The sequence below is a fragment of the Tribolium castaneum genome, chromosome 7 (genome assembly GCF_031307605.1).
Source record: "Tribolium castaneum strain GA2 chromosome 7, icTriCast1.1, whole genome shotgun sequence".
Lineage (NCBI taxonomy): Eukaryota > Metazoa > Arthropoda > Insecta > Coleoptera > Tenebrionidae > Tribolium > Tribolium castaneum.
Window position 1 is genome coordinate 17,438,294 of NC_087400.1, and position 23,746 is coordinate 17,462,039.

Below are 23,746 nucleotides of genomic sequence, written 5' to 3' on the forward strand. Positions count from 1 at the left end.
TCACTTCAATTTGGTCACGTGATCAGCTAATCAGTTAACGCTTTTAATTGCGAATTAAATTAATGACTTTTCTATAAACAGGTCTACAAGCAAGTTAAGCATTTGAAGAAAACGCAATTTAAAGAGTGATGTTCAAACCAGTGTATCTTTGTGGGAAAGCGTCAAACCTTTATTTTTTTCAACGGACTGTTTATAAAAGAATGTAGGATCTCAGGTGGTTTTGGACTTAGAATTTTCCGCATTTAATTATTTTATTTCTACGAAATTTCTGAAAAGTACCAATTTTTATCTACTCAGACCACCAGTAGGACCAAATTTTTCATATACTAACATTGTTCGTTCCTTCTTGAAAGAAGCGGCAAACTTCTAATACCTACTACGATTCTACATTCATTTATGGAGAGATTGTAGGTATATCTGGACTACTGAAGTGATTATTTACAAAGCTGTGAACTCGAAATTCGTCAGTTTTGAGTCAGCTTGTATAGTATTTTTAACGAATTTATTTTCATATGGTACGGCTCCCCTGAAGAGCAGCATCTATTTGAAGAAACAAATATGATTGCCAACGCTTTTCTGTGAATGGCCCTTTTCCGCTTAAAAAGTGAAAAACTACACCCTGTTTACGACCTCATCGCTCAGTCAGTTTAAACTACTATACTTTTTTTCTGTCTGTTTGCTAGTGATAGAGATAAACATATTTATCAGTTAGGTATCCAAAAGATACCCGTAAATTCGTAATTCTGCAGTGTGAAAATTGCATTTCATAATGCAATTTTTATATGTGTTCTCAATTTATGTATTCATCTTACCACCCATAAAATGTACTGTACGAAACAATCCTTCTCTACTAATTTACGAATTCGTTGAAATAACAAAGAACCTAACTAATCTATTTAGAATTATCAACGATAGTAATTATATAACACATGATGACAAAGAAGAACATGTTTTCACAACACTAGACGTTATTAACAATAAGATTAGAGGGCTGAACCGATCACTTTATGGAGATGGTATGTTTTTCAAATAGATGAAGATAATAGAATTTGAAGTTTTCACATTTAAGAACTGACTGCGAATGTCATTGCAAGGGATTTACCTATCGTCGACATAAAAACCATAGACACTCATTTTAGTGAAATGGAAAATTTTGTCAGACATTATAAACAATTTCCAAAATCAATTTTTTTGGATAATGCCTACAGAATAATTTCACCAAATGCAAACTCATCAGTTATGTATTTGAAGCGAAGAATATACAAACAAATAACAAGTATAGATTTTTTGGAACCGTTTCTGAAAAGATTGAAGGTAAGTTATTTAAAAAATACTATAATTTACTTCACAACATTAAACAGTTCAATAAGGATTTCTGTAATATACTACAATCTCCACAACAGATATTTTACAATTTTGTTAATATTGTTCTACTAACACATGGCAAAGCATTTGTTCTACACCAGACAGCTTACAATATCATAAACCTCTATGAAAAATGTAATTGAAGGTGAGTAAATTGCAATAAAATATTAATGTAACATTTTTATAGTTGATGTTGCTAATAAGATTCATCAAAGTCGAGCTGAATTTATCAGAGACATCAACAATATAATAAGAATGCTAATAAAGAATAATGTTGAAAATATATCCAGAGAATTATGGAGATGTAACCCCGACAAGCATATTAGAGGTACGTAGCTAGACAAACCTAGCTTGAGCACCGAAATGTTGATGTGCAGTGGTCTAACAACCCTTAAGCCCCAATCTATCCTTGTCCTACACAGCCAGTAAATATCCCCGTGTTTCGCTTCTTCATCTGCGCATCTTACGGCTCAAGCTACGTGTGTCATATTGTACGTTCTAAAATTTGAATTTGAGACTGAATAACGAAAAGTAGGGTTAAGGGAAAGTAGCCTATACAGGCTGATTCAGATAAAATAAGAGCCTGACGATCTGCCGATGCAACCAAAAAAACATATTTTATTTGCGCCTTTGTTCCAATTTAATTTAGGATTTGCAAGTTGAATCCATGATACCATCTTATGTCACTCTGACATCAGCGCAGGGAACGATCATTAGTGTCATTCATTCTCGCGGAATGGTAGAGAAAAACGATTCCTTGGAAATGGGTTTCAATTATCCACAGTGGATTTTTTCGAGTAATCACATTTGTACATCTTTGTTAGAAAATTGAGTGTCATCACTGAATAAAATTTTCTGAACAAAGTTGTTGTTAACTTGCATTTGGGTTTTAATAAAGAGACAAAACCCTAATCTGCTTTCAAATTCAGTTTTCTTAAGATCTAGTACTAGCGGCACATGATAGGGATCAAATTTATTTTCCCTCAGAATAGACAAACTGAAATCTGGCTGATGCTTGTTGGTTCTATATTATGTAAGCTATTAGACGAACTTTATTTTCCAAAAGTCTAAGCAGTGTGTTTTCTTCTTTTGCCAAGAGGCTAATTTCTTCTAAGTTCCCTCTCAGGACGTGTAAACATCATGCCACTAGGATGTGTTGTCTATGTGGGAAACGTTGGGCAAACAAATTCTTTGCAGCAACAGCTATGCAGAATATAATGTGACAATAATGACCAGTATTGATGTCAAAGCTTGTCAAACACTGTCAGCAACATATGATAACTTGGATTACAAATACAAATCGTAATTAAAATTAGCTCAAGACGTAAATGAAATTTGTTTTTTTGGTTGCTTCGCCAGATCGTCAGGCTCATTATCTTATTTTAATCACCCTGTATTGTAGTCGTATGGGTGCTTAAATCGTACTCTCGCAAATTTTTAAAGAACAAGTGCTTATATTGTCCTCTAGTGATTGTTACTAACACCGCCAGAAAGTAATTTGATAGTGATAGCGGCATATCAAGTTCCATAAACAATTTGATGAAAGACCATTTTTGAACGACCTATATTTTGAGTTTAGGGTCATTTTTGTTTAACATTCATACCTACATACTGTACATGGTGTTAGGAAATGGCTTAGCAATATTTCGTATATGAATTTGTCATGATCTGACGAGTTAAAAACCCTTATATCATTTTTTCACCTGTTGAGAACCACTGTGTGGCTTATGCAAGTTTATTAGCAGTTAATTTTTTCATTAAACAAAATGGAGATGGTGTCGCATAGGCGTTTTGAAAATTTTTCAAAATTCTGGCAACATATTCATCTGTATGGGAGATTCGAAACCCGGTCCTGGCATTAACCTATTTGCTAAACCATTCCCTAACACGCTGTATTGTTTCCAGTAGGTTGTCGAGTGGCATTCGAACTTCTATTTATTTTTTTTCATTCAAACCGCATTATGAAATAACACGAAATAATTATTTTTCTATACAGGGTGCTGCATTTTGGGTGTCTGAATAGGCGATCTCCAAAACTAAGAGGTTTAGAGAAAAAACGAGTGACGCATTCTCGGGTCCATTTATTGAGAGAATAATTTTGGTCAAAACTGCATTTCGCTATCGTTTTTTGTTTTCAACTTATAACCAAAAGTTGACATTTTAGTGAAATCTTAAAAAATTCATTTCTTCCTCATTATAAAAGATATACATTTAAAACAAAGACATTATTAATTATTAAATAATGTCAAAATAAGTGTCAAGACAACAGGTTATGTTTACTGGTTGCTACGTCCAAGGCGTCGACAAAATAACTTACCGACGCTTGATTTACTTACTGACGCCTTTCGACGTAGCAACTAGTAAACACCACATACTGTCTTGGAAACAGGCCTAGTAGACAATCAAATTGAGCTCGGTCGTGCAAAAAAAATTACTATGCGTTTTTGACTTAATTAGGGTTTAAAAAATCATTAAATTATAAATACTTGTTGGGTAATATAATTTTTATAATTTTAATTAAAAATTCAAAATTTTTTCATGGCCTACTATAAAGAAAAAGCGAAATGTTTCGTTTTTTATTAAATATTTAAAATTAATGTATAACATAAATAGACATATCAAATCAGAAAAAAATAAGCTTTTCGAAAATGTCATAGCCAACTATGATTCCTATTTAAAAAAATAAAACTTTATGTTATTACAGTTAAACGAATGGTTGAAAAAAATCGCTGATAACATTATTAGATTCTCTAAAAAAAGTGCCTGTATAGTGTGTTTGTTTCAAATGTGTATCTTTTGTATTAAGGAAGATATGATTTTTTTAATATTTCGCTAAAATGTCAACTTCTGTTTATAAGTCGAAAACAAAAGACGATAGCGAGATACGGTTTTGACCAAAATTATTTTCTCAAAAAACGGACCCGAAAATGTGTTACTCGTTTTTCTCTAAACCTCTTAATTTCGGAGATCCCGTATTTGGATTGGACATCTAAAATGCGGCACCCTGTACAGTTTGTCCGTTTTTCTAGCTCCATCATGGGGATCTTAGTTATTGATACGTGGTCGGTTAAATTAGGGCAAAGCTGCGTATTTTTATAGTGAATAATTTTCTGATAGAAAACAAAATTGTTGGTGTTTGTTCTAAAGCACACTTCGCAAAAATGCTTTTTTCTTCTATTTTGATCGGCATCAATTTAAATTTCAGTCTTATTTCAATGATTCAAAAAATAAAATTGACTTGTATCTCTTATAATAACTGAGATCCCCATAGTGAAGCTCAAAAAACGAACACCCTGAGTTTTATAAACTAACATTCTAAACCTCACAAAACAAAAACTTTGCGTATGTAGTACAAATAACGTTTTTTCTACAATTTCAATATTTAAACTGCAAATGAAATATTAATAGCTATTTTGACGTTTAGAAATTTTAATATTTCAATGCGCAAAGCGAAGCTATGAAAAAAAAACCAATGCTTTGTGTATTAAAATTAGTGCGTAAGCAATAATTTCAACTATTGTATGAGTGGTGGTACTTTGTAGATTTAGTATTTTTACCGCAAATTAGTTAAATAAATTTCTCTAGTTTTAATGTGAACAAGGTAAAGCACATTTTTCCACAAAGATGGCTGCAGAGACAAAACGGCTAAATTTCGGCTATAGGTGTTTACATATGAAAATCTTCTGTTTCAATGGTCGCTATAACATCCTAAAGTTTAGCAACATTTTTTTGTATAATATCTTAAACAAAAGATTTTTTTCAAAAATTTGTGGCTATAATTTCTGTTGAATCGTATTTTGGTCGGTTAGCATTTTTTGTGGCTTTAAATGCTTAGGAAGCCTCGGCAATCCTTGGATTTACATCCTCGACCAAGAACAATTGTGCTTAAGCACATTTATATTTAAAATACCATTAAATACCTACAATTTAGACAAGAATTTTAGGCAAAACTTACTTGGAAATCACAAATTTTCTTCATGGCTACATAATAAACAAAAAAAATTTGGACCCAAAAAAACAATGCGTGAACGAGTGTGACTCTTTTAAAATGACAGCAATTCAAAATTGTGATGATGATATTGATGAACCATGGTGTTTTAAAGAAAGTCCTTGTTCAAGGATCATTAGTTGTACATATATTGATTCATCAATGGACGTGTGTCTTGCTGTAAGTATAACATATCCTTTAATTAAGTTCCTACCACAACTGTCTTTCTTAAGAACGTCCCTAGAGATAACAGAAGATATCACCACATTGAACTAGGAAACGGAACATTTTTTGGAACAAACCAACAATGCACTCGTCCAAAGATAAATCTTGCAACTTACAGTGAATCGTTAATTTTCAAATGTTCTTATTGTTTCTGTTTGTGCGACGAAGGACAGGGATCCTATTCTGACAGATATATTAATTTACGTATTAGTATGTCCAACATAAGTGACAACAGGTAAAATTTTGCAAAATATCTAAAAACAGGATTTAAGTTATCATATTGCACGTTGATACAAACCTTTTACGTATTGGTAAAAGGTTTCATTTAAAACATTTACTGCTCAAAACAGCTACTGTAAAACCTCTCAACAACGGACACCGATGAGGAACATTTATTGTCCGTTATGGAGAGATGTCCGTTAAGGGAAGTTCAATGCTAATAGGAATATACTATGCCAATAATGATAAAATTAATATGGTTTGTAATAAAACTAAAATAGTATATTTTAAAAAAGAAGTTTTGTAAGACCAGTCTTGAAGCACAAAATCAAGTTTCAAAAACGAATGGCGTAAGCCACAAGTTTTTTAAAAGAATGAGTGCTTCAAGGTGTTATAAAACGAATTTTTTATAATATTTTTTGTTGTTTGTCATTTTTTTTGCCGTTTTTAAACAAAAATTGTTATTTTAGTCGATTTAGGAATTTTATGACGATTGATAATGTCTTTTTGAAAGTGAAGAATTGAAATTAAATCATAAAAAATAAAAACTCTGAAGAGATGTACTTTCTTCCAACCGAAACAGTATCTACCTCGCATATATCTGTCGCACACTTTTTACTTAAAACAAACTGTATTTTAGAGTTGTCACCGGCTTAAGGTTCATTAAGCACAATCGGATTGTTCATTTGCAAGTTCAAGAAGGTAAACTTCTTGAAAAAGGGAATATTAATCCAACAACTGTTCAGTGGGTTCCCCCCGAAGATTATAAAATCACTGATAGAGACATTTATAAAGGACAAGATTACCATACAATTTCTTGGGAAGAACGAACTATAGAGTTAACTAAAGTTATAGCCAAAGCTGGATCAGTTGTAACAGGGGTTAGATTCAAAAGAACTTTTGGTAGTTTAAACTTACAAGTTCTGACAACTGCATTCGATTTCAACACTGGAAAATTAGAAAAAAATTCAGATTCAGATTGGGGTATTTTTGAAAGCGCACCATATTTCAATATTAGGCACAAGTAAAATTATCGATTGAATCTCGGTTTTTCGTAATTTTTTTAATTTGTAGATTCAGGCTAAAAGTGAATTTAAACCCATCGGACGTTCCTGTTCGCACAAATTTGGATTTTACGGATTTTTCAGAAAATATGTATATTGAATTTGCAAATACAGACTATCGCAAAGACGCCGGTCAAACGACAATACCATTCTTCGACGCTCAGGCTGTTAACAGTACTACTCCAACTCCATTGTCAGGTATCGGTCTCTTTCACAAAGGACGAAAAGGATATGGAGGTTTTATAGCACCAAAAATTATAACTTACGATTTTAGTAGACATATACTTAACCAAATAGATCCCTAGAACAGTGTTGTTAATTAATGTAATTATACAGAGTAAGTTTTAACTTTACATTTTAAATAATCCCAAGATTGGCACTATTTTGACTAAACTTGGTATACTGGTACCTACATATTTTTACTTTACCTCCTTATTTAATACTAGCAGTTGCCCACGGCTTCGCACGCATGTCCACAACCATTTTGAAACAAATAAAAAAAATACAAAGCTTAGTAGAACAAAAAGTAGAAACACATAGTTTTATTAAGAACTTTAAAACCGTGACCTAATGCGAACCCGAGCAAATTTTGCTTTTTTATAATTGCAAACAAACTCATTCCCTGTTTAACCTTCTGATGGATGTAATTTTTAAAAATCTTGAAAAATATGTCTTTCTTTTTAACTTTAAGTCCATATCAACTAAAACAAACTTTAAAATCCCGACAGACCAAACGTTTATTTGAAACACTACACGTTTTAACCACAAAGTGGTCATCCTCAGGTGAAAATATAAACAGTTTAAATTCACGAGTAGTGTTTCAAATAATCGTTTGGTGTGTCGGGTTTTTAAACTTTGTTTTAGTTAAATTCCACGCCAAGAAAATGCAGCAAGAAGTTTAAGTTAAATAGCCAATTCTTTTGGATATATAACTTCAAGAATGAAGAACTTTTGCGTTTAACTCCTTTGGGAGTGGAATTTCTAAAAATGCTAAAATATACGCTTTTTTCTTTTTAAGCAAATGTCTAAGATATTAATTGTTATGTATAACTTCAACAATAAAGAATTTTTTATATGTATAACTTTAACAATGAAGGATTTTTTGTTTAATTCCCTTGGATTGGAATTTTCAACAAACCTGAAACACGCGTTTTTATTTTTAGACGAATGCCCAAATACCAATTTACTTGGTTATAACTTCAAAAATTACAGATTTTTATACTCAACCCTCTTGGGGGTGGAACTTCCAAAATTCAAAAACACGTTTTTTTTTATTTTTAATGAAAGGATCGAACACCATTTTTTATGAATATAGCTTCAAAAATGATGATTTTTTTTATGTTTAACTCTTTTTGGGGGTGGAATTTATAAAAATAATAAAATACTTGTTTCTTTATTTTTCACCGCTTGCCCAATTACCAATTTTATTGATATCAGTTAAAAAATGACGGATTTTGATATTCAACCCTTTTGGGAATGGAATTTCTAAAAAATCCTGAAACACGTGTTTTTTTTATTTTTTACCGACTGCTCAAATACCAGTTTTCATAAAAATATACCTGGTGCATCAGAAATATGTGTGTTAATTTTAACAGGTAACAGAGCTTTATTTGTAATTTTTCAATAAAAGCTTCGCAAGTTTACTTAAAAATAATTTCGAACAAATAACATGCAGAAATGTGTACCCGCCTATGGGTACAAAAACAAGAATAACGAACTATTTTTGTTATGATATGAACGGACAATATGAACAGTTTAAAACAACAACGAAATTGTTGTTATGAATATAAACTAATTATTAAACACTGACCGACTCGTTTGTACAAAAGAAAGTAGGAACAGTGAAAATAATAAATAAGATTTTGCATAATGTTATATATAAAAGTTGTTGTACTTGATGAGTTTTCTTACGAGGTAAAATTAACACACGTATTTCTGATACACCCTGTATAAGTTCAAAAATGCCGGTAGAAATTCCAAATGTACTTAAACACATGCATGGATACAAATATAAAATACGGTTTTTTAGAAAAATTCTAACCCTATGTTCAACCCTCTTGGGGTTAGTATTTCCAGCGAAAACACGTGTTTCTCCACTTTTCACTGAAAGCCCAAATACCAACTTTAATTAGCTTTGTTCGCGGACGAATTTTAGAACTAATCCAGAACTAGTCCAGGATTTATTTAAAGCGCATGTGCGGTTCAGAATCAGTTACGGATTTTCCTCTACAGCGAACGATAATTTATCGTTATTAAGTGCACAGTAAATGTTTAAAAATTAATAAGCCATCCAAACTAATCCCCAAGTTAGAAATGATTTATCCAAAAAACCTTGATACGAAAAATTATAAATTGTTGAAAACAACCCATTTTCAAATTTATAAACGTTATTTTATAAGATGGTGGGATGGATCCAGGTACAGAGACAAGAAATAAAACAAAATTGCTTTGGTCGACTAGTTTCGTTCTAATTCGAACATCATCAGGACTTCAAGCAGTGTAACCATTCAGGGGTCTGGCCTTGTCAAAGTGTTTAGTTTTGATGTGATCGTCTAGAAATTGTTTCGAGGACCGCTACGTTGTAGTGTAGATTTGGAGATTCGTTATTTCAAGCACTGTGTGTCTGGGAAAAGAAAACGCAAAGAGTTTGACCCAAAATGTTTATTCACTTCACAGTCATTGGTGATAGTATGCAAGACGCTATACAATTCAGAAGTGACTATAGACAACAAATTAAACAATATACATAGGCAACCAGCTAAACGAGTATTAAATCTTGGAGAACTGAGCGGAGAATTTGAATGCAAAGTTGATTATTCGGACCCAACCTGGTGATTCTAGAAAGACGGTTGCAAGAGGGACTCCCAGAGGTTCCAACCACCGCGTGCTTTCCATTCCCTAACCTTGGGTATACATCTCTCCCCAAGCCCCGGGGTAAAAACTAGGCTCTCTTTTTAATTGGCATGTTTTGTAGTTGGGCCATTGCACTTACTGAGACTGCCAAGGTCTTTTTCTCTAGTGTGATGGCAAGTTCCAAAGGGAGACAGAAAGATAGTTACTACTTAAACATGCAGCCAAATTAAGCCTTCGTAATCAACAGTTTGTGTTAATTAAGCAAAAGAGCTCTCGTCGAATTCAACACGTACATGTCACGTGCTCCTAGCTAAACTTAAGTATTTTTACAGTAAGCGAAAGTCTGGTAAAAATAAAATAAATGAAATGAAAGGATTAAGTTTGCGCCCTATGGAAAAAAGAATTATTAACGCTCTGTAAAAGAAAAGATTAATTAACGCACTGTAAAAAGAAAGGATTAATTAACGCTCTGAAAAAAGAAAAGAGTTAGATAACGATCCTCCCCTGAGACTTCCAACCGTTGAAGATGGTGACCTTGGTGTGTAGGACGAAGAGTTTGTCTCTTTGAGACCTGGAATATCTCTCGAAGTATGTACATTTCACCGTTTGGCGCTCAACCCATCGCAGACAAAGAAGCTGCCATGGTGAAAAACCCCAGGTGAAAGCTGAACCAATCTCATCTTTGAAGAGGCGCTCAACCCGTCGGAGACAAAGAAGCTGCCTAAGATTTCCGTTCAACCTCCAGGAGACTATTTCTCAAACAATCATTCTAACCCGTCGGCGGGAAAGATTGATCGGCTTCACGAATTTGTTGGCTCAACCCGTCGCAGACAAAGAAGCTCAACAAAACTCGCGGCTGGTGCGCTCAACCCGTTGAAGACAAAGAAGCTGCATCTGAATTAAGTTGATGACTGAATCAATCCTTTATTTGAAGTTGCAGGGTACAATGTGACAATAATGACTACCACCGATGTCAAAGCTTGTCAAGCACTGTCAGCAACATAAGATAACTTGGATTGCAAATGCAAATCGTAATTAAAATTAGATCAAGACGTAAATGGAATTTGTTTTTTGGGTTGCATCGCCAGATCGTCAGGCTCTTTACCTTACCTGAATCACCCTGTATAGATTAGATAGTGACAGTTAAAAAAAATAGTTTACATATGTTATTTACAATGCTACAATTTCGGGGTTTCTAAGCACAGTGTTGGTCATGCTGATAAGCGAGCGAAAACTGACTGAAAATTCACGACGCGTATTTATAGCGAAAACTGAAAAAGTAAAGCACGTCTGAAGGTTTAATGAGTTTTATACGGGGTGAGTCTAAATTCCATCATAATCTATGAACTGGAGTATCTTCATTATGTATATAAACCACAACTGTAGTTCAAAATCGCAAACACGTAAAGTAAAATTTTCCTGAATTCCATCCCTAACACGACGCTTGTGAAGGTTCTGATAAATCAAAACATGAATGGCTGCAAAAACACTTTAAAAAGAGAGGTACTACTATCTTTCTTGAATGGAATAACGCAAAAACGCTTTAAATGAATGAAAACAAGTGAAGCGCCAAGTTAAGCAAAAACTCCAAATAAACAATACTCTTTTGCACTTACATTTACAAAAATTGTTCAAACAGTCCGCCTGGATTTCTCAGAAGCGACTTGGTGCAAGGTTGCAACCCTTGCTCTGAAAGATCTGAAGCTGACGAGTTAACTGCTGGGTACTTGTTGACGGAATTTTTCCACAGCCTCAAGAAGACGACGTTCGAGGCCCTTATTCACATTTCACGCTTATTCCGCTCAAAAGTCCCAATGGATTTCATGTGTGCAAAAAAATATATTCAAGGTAAAAGGTCAAAAGTATTGGTTTTTGCAATTTTTCTCGTAAACGGTAAATGTTATCATTAAAATAGGTCAGATAATTGGAAGGTCTACAACCCATCAATTTGTTGGTGCGCCGGTTTTTGAGCACCCGGAATAGGTAATTAGGTATACAGCGTCTCCCAGATCGCTCCACCGGGAAGATCCATATAGTTTAGACAATTCTGAAGCTAAAATTCCTTTACAAAAAATTTCTTACTCTACGTTTGAGAGATAGTTACCATTTCAAAGTAGCCAATCTTACCATACCAAAAGAGAGTGACAATAAGTAGAAAGTTAATTATGCTAACTTTTCTAAAATATTTTGTCAGGCAATTTTCAGGAGATCCGTAAAGCTGCGTCCACATTATGCCGAACGGCAAGCACCACAGGCAAGCACCGAACGGCAAAGCCGATTTGATGTGGACACGCCGCTCGGCCAAAAGTTACATGTAAAAAAACCGATCATGCCGATTAAGCATGCCAATCGGGCTTGCCGATCGGCATAGTGTGACGCAGTTTAACACTTGAATGGAAATTGATACTGATAACACGTTTAAGAAAGTTCTGGAAAATAATTTTCTAATTTATTCTCTCTTGTGTGATATTCGAAAAACTGATTTTTGATGTTTCGTTCGAATTTTCTGTTAAATTTATCGTACTTAAAATTTCCATTTTGTTCGACCTTGGTGGTTTTGTTCCACAAATGTGCGGACGGCTAACACAAAGTTATGGTCGTCTGTACAAATGTGGGGACGGCTAACGCAAAGTTATAGTCGTTATATGCCGTGGTAACCCGTCCGCATATTTGTATATTACCGCATATTACCACGGCCTTACTAGAATGCCTTTCGGAATAAAGTCAGCACCGGAAGTCTTTTAGAAATGTGTCATGAAAATTTTTGGTTACATTCAAGGAGTAATTATTATTTTCGATGATTTAATAGTAGCTGCGGAAAATGAAGCTAAGCAGGATAAAATATTGCTTGAAGTACTCAACACTGCAGAAGAAAAGAATGTAACATTTAATAAAGAAAAAACATTAATTCAAAGTTAATTCCGTAAAATACATGGGACATATTTTAAGTGATAAAGACCCACACAAAATAGATGCAATTTTGCGTATGCAACGACCTCAGTGTGGAGAAGAAGTTAAAAGATTTCTAGGCATGATAAATTATTTGTCTAATTTTCTTCCTAACAATAAGTGAGCCCTTAAGGCAACTACATGTCGTGGCATTGGGAAAAACTTCAACAAGAAGCTTTTGCCAAGCTCAAAAACCTTCTCATTAATACACCAGTGATGAAATATTTCGATGAAAATAAGGATATTACTGTACAAATTGACGTATCAAAAGACGGAATCGGTTGTTGTTTCTTACAGGACAATCATCCTATTGCTTATTCTTTACGTTTGTAATGCTCTTTTCCGGGTAGACGGTCGACTGTAGGGTTCGTCGGGGACTTGGGGACTTTATCAGAGAGAGCGAGGGAGATTCCAAATAAAATGTTTATTTCAATAATAATGTATATACAAATAAATGAATAAATAAATAAAACTTCTCTAATCCTACGGGGATGGTGTGCTGGTAATATTGCGCAGAACGGAAAACTGGGTACAGGGAAGGTGTGCTGGTTTGGCGGCAGCCCCTGGTGCGGATCTCAGGCCCAACTTACCGGTAATATTGCGCGGTAAGCAAGTGAAGACTGAAAAATCGTATGCGGAGCTCGCCTTTTGTATCTTTCGGGCCAGGCACGAATGTAAACATCGTGACCAAATCTGGAGGGGGATGCGTTTGGATCGCGCAGGCTGATGATTTGGGAAAATTCCAAACGCTTCGTTACACGTTCATTAACAGAAAATGAAAAGAATTATGTGCAAATCGAATAAGAATTCCTTGCAATTGCATACAGCTTAGAGGAATTTCACTAATACATATTTATACGCACGCCATGTAGAAGTTCAAACAGACCATAAACCTTTATTAGTCATTGTCGAGAAAGATAATCAAAAACAACAGCAAGACTACAAAGGCTTTTACTGAAATAAATAAAATATAACTTCTCATCAACTTACGTTCTAGGAAAAAACATGCATATTGCTGATACACTTTCAAGAGCGCATATCAGATACATAAAGGTCATCAATGAATAGAAAAAATCAAATTCAGAGCGAGAACAATAATCTACTCGCCGAAAATAAACGAAGATATGAAAAGAAAATAGCAAACTGCTACCTATGTCAAAACTTTCAGAAACAAAATTGCAAGGAAAAACTTATTCCCCATGAGATCCTCCAGACAAGCTGGAAGAAGATCACAACAGACATAATGACTTACAGAAACATAGATTATTTAGTTGTGATTGATTATTACTCTAATTGGATAGAACTAAATAAACTCGAAGAAAAAACGACGAACATATAATCAAACTGGAAAAAATTTTCTCAAGAAAAGGTGTTCCAGAAGAAATGGTTTCAGATAATATGCCGTTCAGTAGCTTTGAATTCAAGAATTTTAGTACACATTGGAATATAGTACTTTTTACGTCGAACCCTAAATATCCTCAAACCAATGGAATGGCCGAACGTGCCGTACAAACTAAAAAATACATACTTCGAAAAGCCTACGAAGAGAGTCTAAGTATCTACCCCCATCTCCTAGCATACAGAAACACCGAAGTTAAAGACATGAAATGGCAGAAGCTCTAATCAACAGGAAATTAAGAGAAAAACTACCAACTTTGACACACAATTTGTTACCCAAAATTAACGAAAACGTAAAAGAAACAAAGAAAAGAGCTCACACAAACATGAAATCATATTATGATAGATCAGCAAAAGACTCTAAATAAAGATCACGCAGTATTAGTGAGAAGAGAAAGAACAAACATTGGATTCCTGGCAAAGTGGTACAGCGACATTCAAAACCAAGATCTTACATAGTCGAAACTGAAGACATCATCCTTATAAAAAACAGGAAAAACCTTGGCCCATCACAATAATCCGGTACCATATAACCCAGATCACTTTGACATACTACTCGTGGAACTCCCGCTCTTCCTAACGAACTTAATCCCCCGAATGTGCCTAATAGTAATAACTCTAATAATAACCCTGATGTGACAAATCGGTTATGACCTAGACACAATATAAGAATGCCTAGTAAATTTAAGGATTTTGTAATGTAAAATATAAATTCTTTAGGAAACCCGTTATGAAATTGTAAATTATATTTAAATTTTCTTATGTTTTTTTCAAAAGAAGCGATGTTATGTATGTGCAGTTGGCATTGGTTGGTTTTGTTGGTTGGTGTCACAGTGACAGCAGTGCAATGGCTACCATCATGGAGCGCGACTGAATAAATATTGAATAAAGTTTAAGCTGTATGCATCCGCCTTTTAATTAAACTAAATAGACCCACGAATATGACAGTATGTGTAATAGCCCGCTGTATGTTTTCCTTAAGTTACTTGTGTCTTCTCTTTTGTTTACAGTGTTATTGGTTTGTATGTGTATTATTTCGGCTGTTTCTTTCTTATAATAATATTCTTTTCCAAGGACTTCTGTTCTGTCAAAAGCAAAATGATGTCCTGTTTTATTCTGAAGATAATGCCGTTTTATCAGATCTAAGAGCTTTACAATTATATTGTAACTTTCTATTTTACAGTTTCCATCTCTTTCAGTGGGAATATACTAAATAAGATGTTCTTATATATAGCTTTTTATTCACTTTTTTGTATTGTTGGGCAAACATGTTTCAACAGTAAGGTTTGTTTTGATTTGTGTTTTATATTTCAGTGATTTTTGTTGTGTATTCTTTTGTTTTTGGATTCGAAGCCTTTTGCATTATTTTGACGGATCTGTCATTTTGACGGCACTCACAGTTTAAATTAGCGACACATTAATTTCAAATTTCATAGGTGACTTGATGAACAACCATTTTTGAACACATTGTATATTTACGCAATAAATTACTGAAACATTTGAATTTAGGCTGAAGATGTTGGTAGTTACCAACGAAATTTGTCTCTTACAATTGTTAATACTTCTACTAAAACTCTCTGGAAGTCGACTTGGAATTTTCATTAATTATTTAAGTTTATTTTTACTATTTATTTTTATTACTTCCAGAATTGAACCAGGTCCTAGCAGAGCTGACATTTATTTTAAAATGGGTGTCACGTCGTCACATCATCGTTATCTGTTATTCGATACTTCATGTACCTTCTTATCTTTTATCAATGTTACTATTATTTCGTTTCTTAAACGCTACGAAAATCTGAAACTCGTATTTACCTACAAAGTTGAAGTGATTAGACGAATTTATTTATCCCTGTAAGTAGCGTATTGTACAAAATGTGTTTTCCACAAAAAATTGTACCTATTACTTGTTCGTCAAAATTTTTGGCGGGTCTTATTAGCTCCACTGCAATTAAAAGATACTAAAAAGGGGGTAAATGTCCGCCAGCGTTACTGAACCTTTCATCAGTATTGACGACTCAATTTGTAATCAGTAGTAATCACAAGTGTTATATAGATTATTCTTAGGTATAATACTGTTGTGACTGATTCATTGCTTGTTATGAAAACTATAAAATTGCTTTTTTCTAGGAAGATGAAGTATTATTTTGTACTTATATCTTTGCCAATAATTTTATCAAATGGTTATGTTATTACGTTGAAAAATCTGACACACATACATTGCGTTAATGACAATCCGGATTCTGCCGTATACGTTTTACCAATTGAAAGAAAAACAAATTCACTAAAGGATGTGGATTTGAAGACATGGGAGAATGAATGGATTAGGAAAAACGCTACAAATTTACCCTTAGGACCACTTACTGACAAAAGATGGGAAGGTATGTTTCAATAGGTATTTATGTATTACAAGCTGATAAACAAAGTTCATGACCCACAAAAATGTTCAATGCCCGCCACGCAGCTAGCACTTTTATTTTTCAAGGAGTGCAGTCGACAATTATGCTTGTGGTACAAACGCTTTATTCTATTGTATTGTCCAAAAGAATTTTTTTCAGATCTTCCGTTTCCTGATGCAACTAGATTAAAATATACTTCGGCATTGGATTCCTCCTTTTCCTTTTCGGTGTTTTCTAGCACAAGTTGGACAGCTCGATTACTTATGAGTAATGATTTCTCTCCAATGGATTATAAAGGAGTGGGAGACGTAAACAAATGGAGTCACTACAGTATTGTCTTAAGTAAAAATTCAACATATATTTACAAAAACAGTAATATTGAATACTGGGAGAGAGAGTTTAAAGCTAGGTATTTAACTCTTGAAAGCTCAGAGAAAATTCTTTGGAGACCACACTTTTGTAGGTTGTCTAAAACGAGATTCTATTGTTTAGTTGTATATAACATGTTTGCAGATGATTTCCTATGGTCAAATTCTACAAGTGAAAAACCGTCCGTTTTAGAAATCGGTCAAAAGGAAACGACGTGTTTGCTGTTATATACATCATTGTGTCCAGAATGTTTTTTAGAAGTTAGAGTCAACAATGGAGACAGCTTTAGAATTATCCAGAATGAGCTAAAAAAAAATAGTGTGCAGTTTTGGCAAACCCACAAAATTTATATCGATCCAGCAAAAAGAGTTAGGGTATCAGTTAATAAAAAAGCATTTAATCAAAATGTCGATGGGTATTGGGCGATGGATATTAAATTATGCGAGGGTCACACAGAATTTTGTAAAGCTTAATTGGATTAAAAGGTTTCACTGGTTAATTTGATTAATTTTAGCAAATTTTGACACAATAACAAACACCATCTGTTACGAATTAAATAACAATTTTAAAAGTAGCTTTAATTTGGACGCCATAAGACATAAACCTGGAATTCTAGTTATTGGAGACAATATCAAGAACAACATTTATTGCTGGGATGTCCTTGGAAAAAAATTTCCTAAATGCGAAAAGCATAAAATCTGTGCGGAAAGCAACCAGTGTTATTGTTCTTGGGGTTTTGAAGGAGAAAACTGCACTGATCGTAAGTAACAAAATTCCACAAATAGTTACTTACATGTCAGCGTATCTAGTACAGCTGTCTCACAAATTGTGAGTGGGTAATAACCATGATCATGATACTATGAACTAAAGATATGATACTCCGCTTGGCGAAATTGGTAAAGTTCGCGCATGACGTCACGCAGATCTAACATTGGAAACGGTAATCGGCTTTGTAAAACAACTTGTAATATCTCAAAAACTAGAAATACGAGAACAATGATTTTTTGCCGAAGATTTAGAAATATATGCTTCTTGCAACTATGCAACTATAAAATAACGAACGGTGAAGAGAAAAAATTTGTAATGGAAAAGAAATATCGAATAACTTTTTTATTTATAAAACTTTTGGCATGGTTATGCGGACAATATTGCGATAAAAAGTCCAAACCAATTTTTGGTAAAAAGTTTTGATGATCTAATCGTTGTAACTGAAAATATCGACACATAAACATTGAAGACAAACAACCCGTTCTTTTACTCCGTAAAACAAGCGTTTGTGTGCTGCGTTATTAATTATTATTGTTAAAGTGGTTAACAGAGTACACAAGTAGTTATTTATTTATTATGTATCTTAAGACAATACATAAAGACTATTCCTGTATTAATTTTAGCAAGTAAAATCTTGTTTTAATCGTAAATATTAATTAATTACAATAAGCAACTTATAGTAGATATCCATACTTAGGAAAACACAAAAAATCATTTACTAGCTTTTTTGTGTTAACTTCAATAATTTGCTGTGCTAAAAAACACGGCATGACGGCACTGTCGAGCGAGACAGGCGATGAGATGGGCATACAGATGCGCAATATCATATCTCTAGTAGTTCATAGTAGGTAATAACCGTGGTTAGTAGAGACATGGTTCCGTAACCATGCCGTAACTCTGTGGAAGAGTGGGAGAGCCGCCACGTTGATATGTCACAAGATTACAAAAGTGTTTACATCGTGTTTTTTATGGTTTAAAAAAATAACGATTGTAACCCAGTGGTGATGAGTTTTTTAGTTAATAGTGTTCTTTAGCTTGATAACAGTGCAGTGAGAAAAACAGGAAGGGATCACTAGGAAGGGAATTTCAATTCTGCAGAACCAATAATAATTTGTAGACCAGGGCTTTAAAATAATCCGACCGACTTGAAACAACACACATAAACAACTTAATAATAGCTTTCATTCGGTATTACTTTCAACCCCTTTGATCTAACCCTTAAAAACATCCCCCAATTCCCTAGATGCTAGTCACCCCTATTTTAAAATTTTAAATGACATTTTCAATTTTTGGAAAAGATAGAAAAAGCTTGTCTAACCGTAAAAAATTGTTGATTTGTTTTTGGGTTGGGGGTGGATTTTAAAAGTTTTAGTCATTGGGAGCCTTTGATTTTAAGCCCATTTGATTTAAACAAACAATACTTCAATTGACTTGCAAAGGTAGAGGGCAAAACCAACATTACATATATTTATGTTTAGGCTTTATCCCCTAGTCGCTAGCCACTCCTTTAATATTTTAAATAGCGCCTCCTGCATTTTGAATCATTATTAGAAAGAAGGGAAAAACGAATCTAATTGTAGAGAAAACACATAATTGTTGATTTGTTTTTGAGTTAGGGGTGGTTTTAAAAAGTGGAGGATACAATTTAAAGTTCTAATTAAGGGGATGATATAACCTAAAACGAAGATTATGCTAGTTTTAGACTCTCGCCTTCCAAGACGAATCTATATGTTCTTTATTTAAATTAAATTGGCTTAAAATCAAAAGCTACTAGGTACTACGACCAAAAATAAATTTACCCCTAACTCACAAACTCTCCGTAAGCTATATTTTAGCTAATAAATATCGAAGTCTTTTAATATGAACAAAATATCAATACGTATTGGGACCAAACTGGCTCCAGGGGAGAAACGGCATATTTTCAACTAAGGGTTGGTATACAAACATTTTCTTACACAAGAAGTTATTATTGGAATAGCTTTGTATATTACAATTTTCATTGTCCCGTAATTATAATCTTCTCCAAGTTACACAAACATGCATATAAATACATATTGGCTGCTGATTGCCTAAAAGTTACGGCGCAACCATGTCTCTACTAACCATGGGTTAAAAAAAGCCGGGAGTAGGGATTATACAGTTAGTTAGTGGTAACATCACTGAAGCGTTGACAAGCAATCAAAAAAAAATAAAAGATATTACTGCCTCAATCTTTCAAAAAATTGCGCATGTGTCCCTAATGGTTCACACTTGAGTACAGTCAAAATGCTATGATGGGACACAGAATTAATGAAACTATTAAATTTTTCGTGACCCTTCGACACTTCGTTGTATCTTCAGACGCAAAATTTGTCGGTTGAACACATGCGGCATGCACGTGAATGAACAAAAGCACATTTTTACAGCCGTCACACCAAACTTCTATTCTTACAAGATCCTTTTCAAACTGAGGATGATCCTTCGACCATATATCATATAGACTCGCCATACAGCGAGTTTGTAGGCAGGTTGTTTGAAGCCAACATCGAAGGGCGAGAGGAGTGAGGGGCAAGAGGAAGCTTACTCTTTGTTCAATGGGAGCTTGTAGTCAAGGGACAAACAATTGAAAAAACAATACAAATTTCAAAAATAGTTTATGTATTCGAGTTTAAAACAAATTGCCATAGTTAAATACTTCTAATTCTATCGTATGATATGTCATCAGAGTTATAATATTCAAAAATATTCAGTATCAAAGCGGAAAATCAGAATACGTTACAACGCCACTGGTTTGTTTCCATATTTACGTTAACACGTGTATTTTCTTACTTACGGATGACATTACCGATGAATAAGCCCTTGTGGATACTTTCTCCTGTATATTTCGACGCAAGAACCAAATTTTACCCATTCACAAGTAAATTTAAGCCCAAAATTCACAATTTTTTCCTTTAATCACAACCGCGAAGCACGAAGTATGACGAATATTAGCGAAATACTTGGAAATATTTTGAATGAACCAATCAGAGAAGGGGTACCTAAAGGTCAAATTCGCATACCATCCGTCATTTTCCCTTGCCCCACTTGGACATGTTGGCTTTACAAAATATCTCAATTTGCCCAGTCTATACGATATATGGTCGAAGGGATGATCATCTTACGTGGCGTTACCTGTAACCTGAATGTACAATTTGTGGTGGCTGGTGGGGACGACAGAGTCGCCAATCTACAACCATTTATATATGTTATATATCGGTGTGTCAAAAGTTGCGGATAAGCTCTTATGAGCAGCTATAAAGAACTATTCAGAACACTATTTTCGACAAAACAAAATCACGAAAATTTTCATTTGGTTGCAATCAAAAACAAAAAATGGCATCGCTGTACAAGTACACCAATTTTTATACGTTTAAAATAATATTAACCATAAGTATTACCATGGTAACATTACTTAACGTTGCCAAATGTTGGTGCACATTTGAACTGGTGTTTTTCTAAAATTCTTTTTGAAAAATTAGTTAATAAATCATGTAAACATTAAAATAAATCATTAAAAAAATTAACAGGTTTGCTTTTCCTACAATTCCATATTAAAAAATGCAATTTTTGTAACTTTTACGAGCTGCTGCATCTTAATTAAGGAGCAATGATTTTTTTTATTATTGTTTTAGTGGTCAATAAGACCACTAGTATTCACTCTCAAGAGCGTATCCGCGACTTTTGACACACTCGGCATACATACCTATTATCTATGATTGTAAGTCTAGCAGCAATTGACTTTCTACTCTGATGGACTGCGCTTGAACTTTTAAATTGGTTTACAAGTAAAAAAATTTATGCTGCTTTGCTCAATTGAATCTTCTGTCAATAAATGTCACATCTGTCAGTTGAGAAATTCAATTAATTTCTTTTGAAAATTTCAATTAGTTTGTACTAGTTTATCAATCACAAAGGCAGAAAACCGCCGCCTCTAATCATAAATTCAAATGATCGGATAGTACTAAGATTATGATCAAATGGTATTCTTGTTTATACATAATAATAATAATACTACATTACTTTCAATCAAAGTAATATAAGATTGTACTTAATGTAAATAAACTGAACTCCTGTAGATACCCTATTGTCTATTAAAACTTTTTTCTCACTGTTATTTAGAAAAGTTGCTATGTTTTTTGCCACTATTGCGAATTGGTGGTGGCATAACAATAAGTAACTTCTAATGTGTTAGAATTTACGATACAGGAAGAAAAAACGTTAGATTTTAACAGGGGTCCCTATTTAAAATAAGAAAAATAAATTGCTCTAAAATTTGGCAAGTTTCATAATGAAATTGTGCTCACTCCTGGACCTCAGGTTTTATGGTATATGAAAGTAGCTAAAAGGACGTCATAAGGGGCACAAAGAAAAAATCATTATGGCGTCACCATGTTTTGGGACACTGTATAATTAAGAATATTTTTTCCTGAAATGTGTTACATTTACACGATGAAACATTTTTAAACTATCCAATTTTAAAATTAAATCACTGTATATTTTAGGGTGTGCAAGTGGAAGACGAGGCATGTCATGCCAAGAGCGAATTCTTCCATATGGTGAGTTTTAATATATGCAATTTTTTCAACTAATTTTAGAGCATGCTTTTGCTAATATTGTAACAAAATCCTTCGGAAAAGACGTTATTTGTGAACATTTCGGTTTATTGTTATTTGTGGTGTTCGTCTTTAATTAAGTGTAGTTGTAGTATTCGGTTTTAAAGTGATTTTTATAATTCGTTCCGGAGTTTTCTATTAGTTTCCATTTACGTGTTCTAGGAACTTCTACCGTTTTCGATTGCTGAAATCTTATTGGTTAAGTGATTTTTGGAAAACTGAATTCTAAACTCGAATTGGTGAACACAGTAACAAATGAGAATCGAACTGACATAAATATGCTGATAAGGTCGGCTCAGAAAACAAAAAGCGAAGTAGTGAAATGAAATGAAAGTAGTGGAAGGAGACTTGAAGTTCGAAGTTGTCAGTGATTAGTGATTATGGCTACTGAGCGACTTGTACCTGAATAACGTGAATTGAACTGCTTGAAAGTATTTATCTTACTCGACTTGCCGAATTTAATATCTCAACAAAATAACAATTCTCATCAAAACTCAAATTATTAATTGTTGTCAGCTTAGGCTAAGTTGCATTATTTTTTCTATTCCTTTTTCTCTTTGTATGTGCTTGTTTGGTAAAACAGCACCACCCCAACCTTGAGCGATAGGTCTTATCAGTTTAAATTTTATCAGCCAAATTAATTCGTTTTCTATACTCGGGCCTTATAATCAACAATTGTTTTTTATTGGTACTTATATTTTCGTTTTGTTTTTAGGTACACAAATCTCCACGGGATGGAAAGCAAGTGTTCCAGCATCAGTGATAATTTTAATTTTTCTTATACATACTGTAAAATTATTATAGTGATTTATTAATAGTACAAAATAAATTTCTAGAAAAATAGTAGTTTATTATATAAAGCGTCCAAGAACTCCTTCTATCAAGTTGATAGAATCCTTGTATCCTATGTATACCATCCTTCTATCTACTATCCTTTTATCTACTTAAAACGTGTGCCCGGTGTTCTGTATTAGTTCAGCCTGCTGTCAAAATTTAAACTGAAATTATCTAAAACGTAACTGTTAGATGCCGTGAATTCGGTACACAAATAACACCCGAACGCTCCACGACCCGTAAATGGTGTCCATGTGGCAAAACTGGATTCCAACAATAATTTAATTTGGTAAATTTTTTGACATTTTTTCTTTGACATGAGACTTGAGTTCCGCAGACATACGTCGTTTAATTTCTATGCTTACATGATAGAAGGACTCTTCTATCGCTTTGTACAAGTAAAGAAGAGTTGTTTATGATCTGTGAGTAATGGGTTTCTAAAAGAAGTGTGGAGCACGAGTTTCAGAAAGGAATCACAAGCAGATACTCGCAACTTTTCTTTACGTGTATAATTCAACATTTTCACTTATAGGTACATTGAGAAATTTTTTCATTAATAGAATAAAAAAATCACCAAATAGAATAAAACAATCACCATATGGCCACTTTATTCTATTAGTAACATAAAAAAAATAACTAAATCAAATAATGGGCCATGGTAACCACTTGTAGAATAAACATGCACTA

General features: G+C 33.7%; 2 protein-coding genes across 3 annotated transcripts; both read left to right on the forward strand.

Annotated features, from left to right (window-relative positions):
- The first annotated feature begins 49 nt into the window (after positions 1-49).
- LOC103313022 (uncharacterized) lies at positions 50-7,269 on the forward strand. 2 transcript variants are annotated; one of them, XM_015984313.2, is made up of 8 exons: positions 51-1,016; positions 1,070-1,314; positions 1,362-1,500; positions 1,553-1,693; positions 5,310-5,533; positions 5,587-5,813; positions 6,438-6,821; positions 6,872-7,269. In XM_015984313.2, exons 1-8 carry the CDS (start codon positions 770-772, stop codon positions 7,164-7,166), a joined length of 1,902 nt encoding a protein of 633 aa, XP_015839799.1. In that variant the 5' UTR covers positions 51-769; the 3' UTR covers positions 7,167-7,269. The 2 variants fall into 2 exon arrangements, 1 of the variants encoding a protein (XP_015839799.1); XR_010334781.1 differs by lacking the exon at positions 1,362-1,500 and having other exon boundaries at positions 50-1,016.
- An 8,537-nt stretch (positions 7,270-15,806) lies between these two features.
- Positions 15,807-23,068, forward strand: LOC103313024 (uncharacterized). The gene is made up of 7 exons (XM_015984309.2): positions 15,807-15,912; positions 16,189-16,439; positions 16,617-16,916; positions 16,971-17,288; positions 17,341-17,586; positions 22,115-22,168; positions 22,941-23,068. Exons 2-7 carry the CDS (start codon positions 16,193-16,195, stop codon positions 23,027-23,029), a joined length of 1,254 nt encoding a protein of 417 aa, XP_015839795.2. The 5' UTR covers positions 15,807-15,912; positions 16,189-16,192; the 3' UTR covers positions 23,030-23,068.
- Positions 23,069-23,746: the final 678 nt, after the last annotated feature.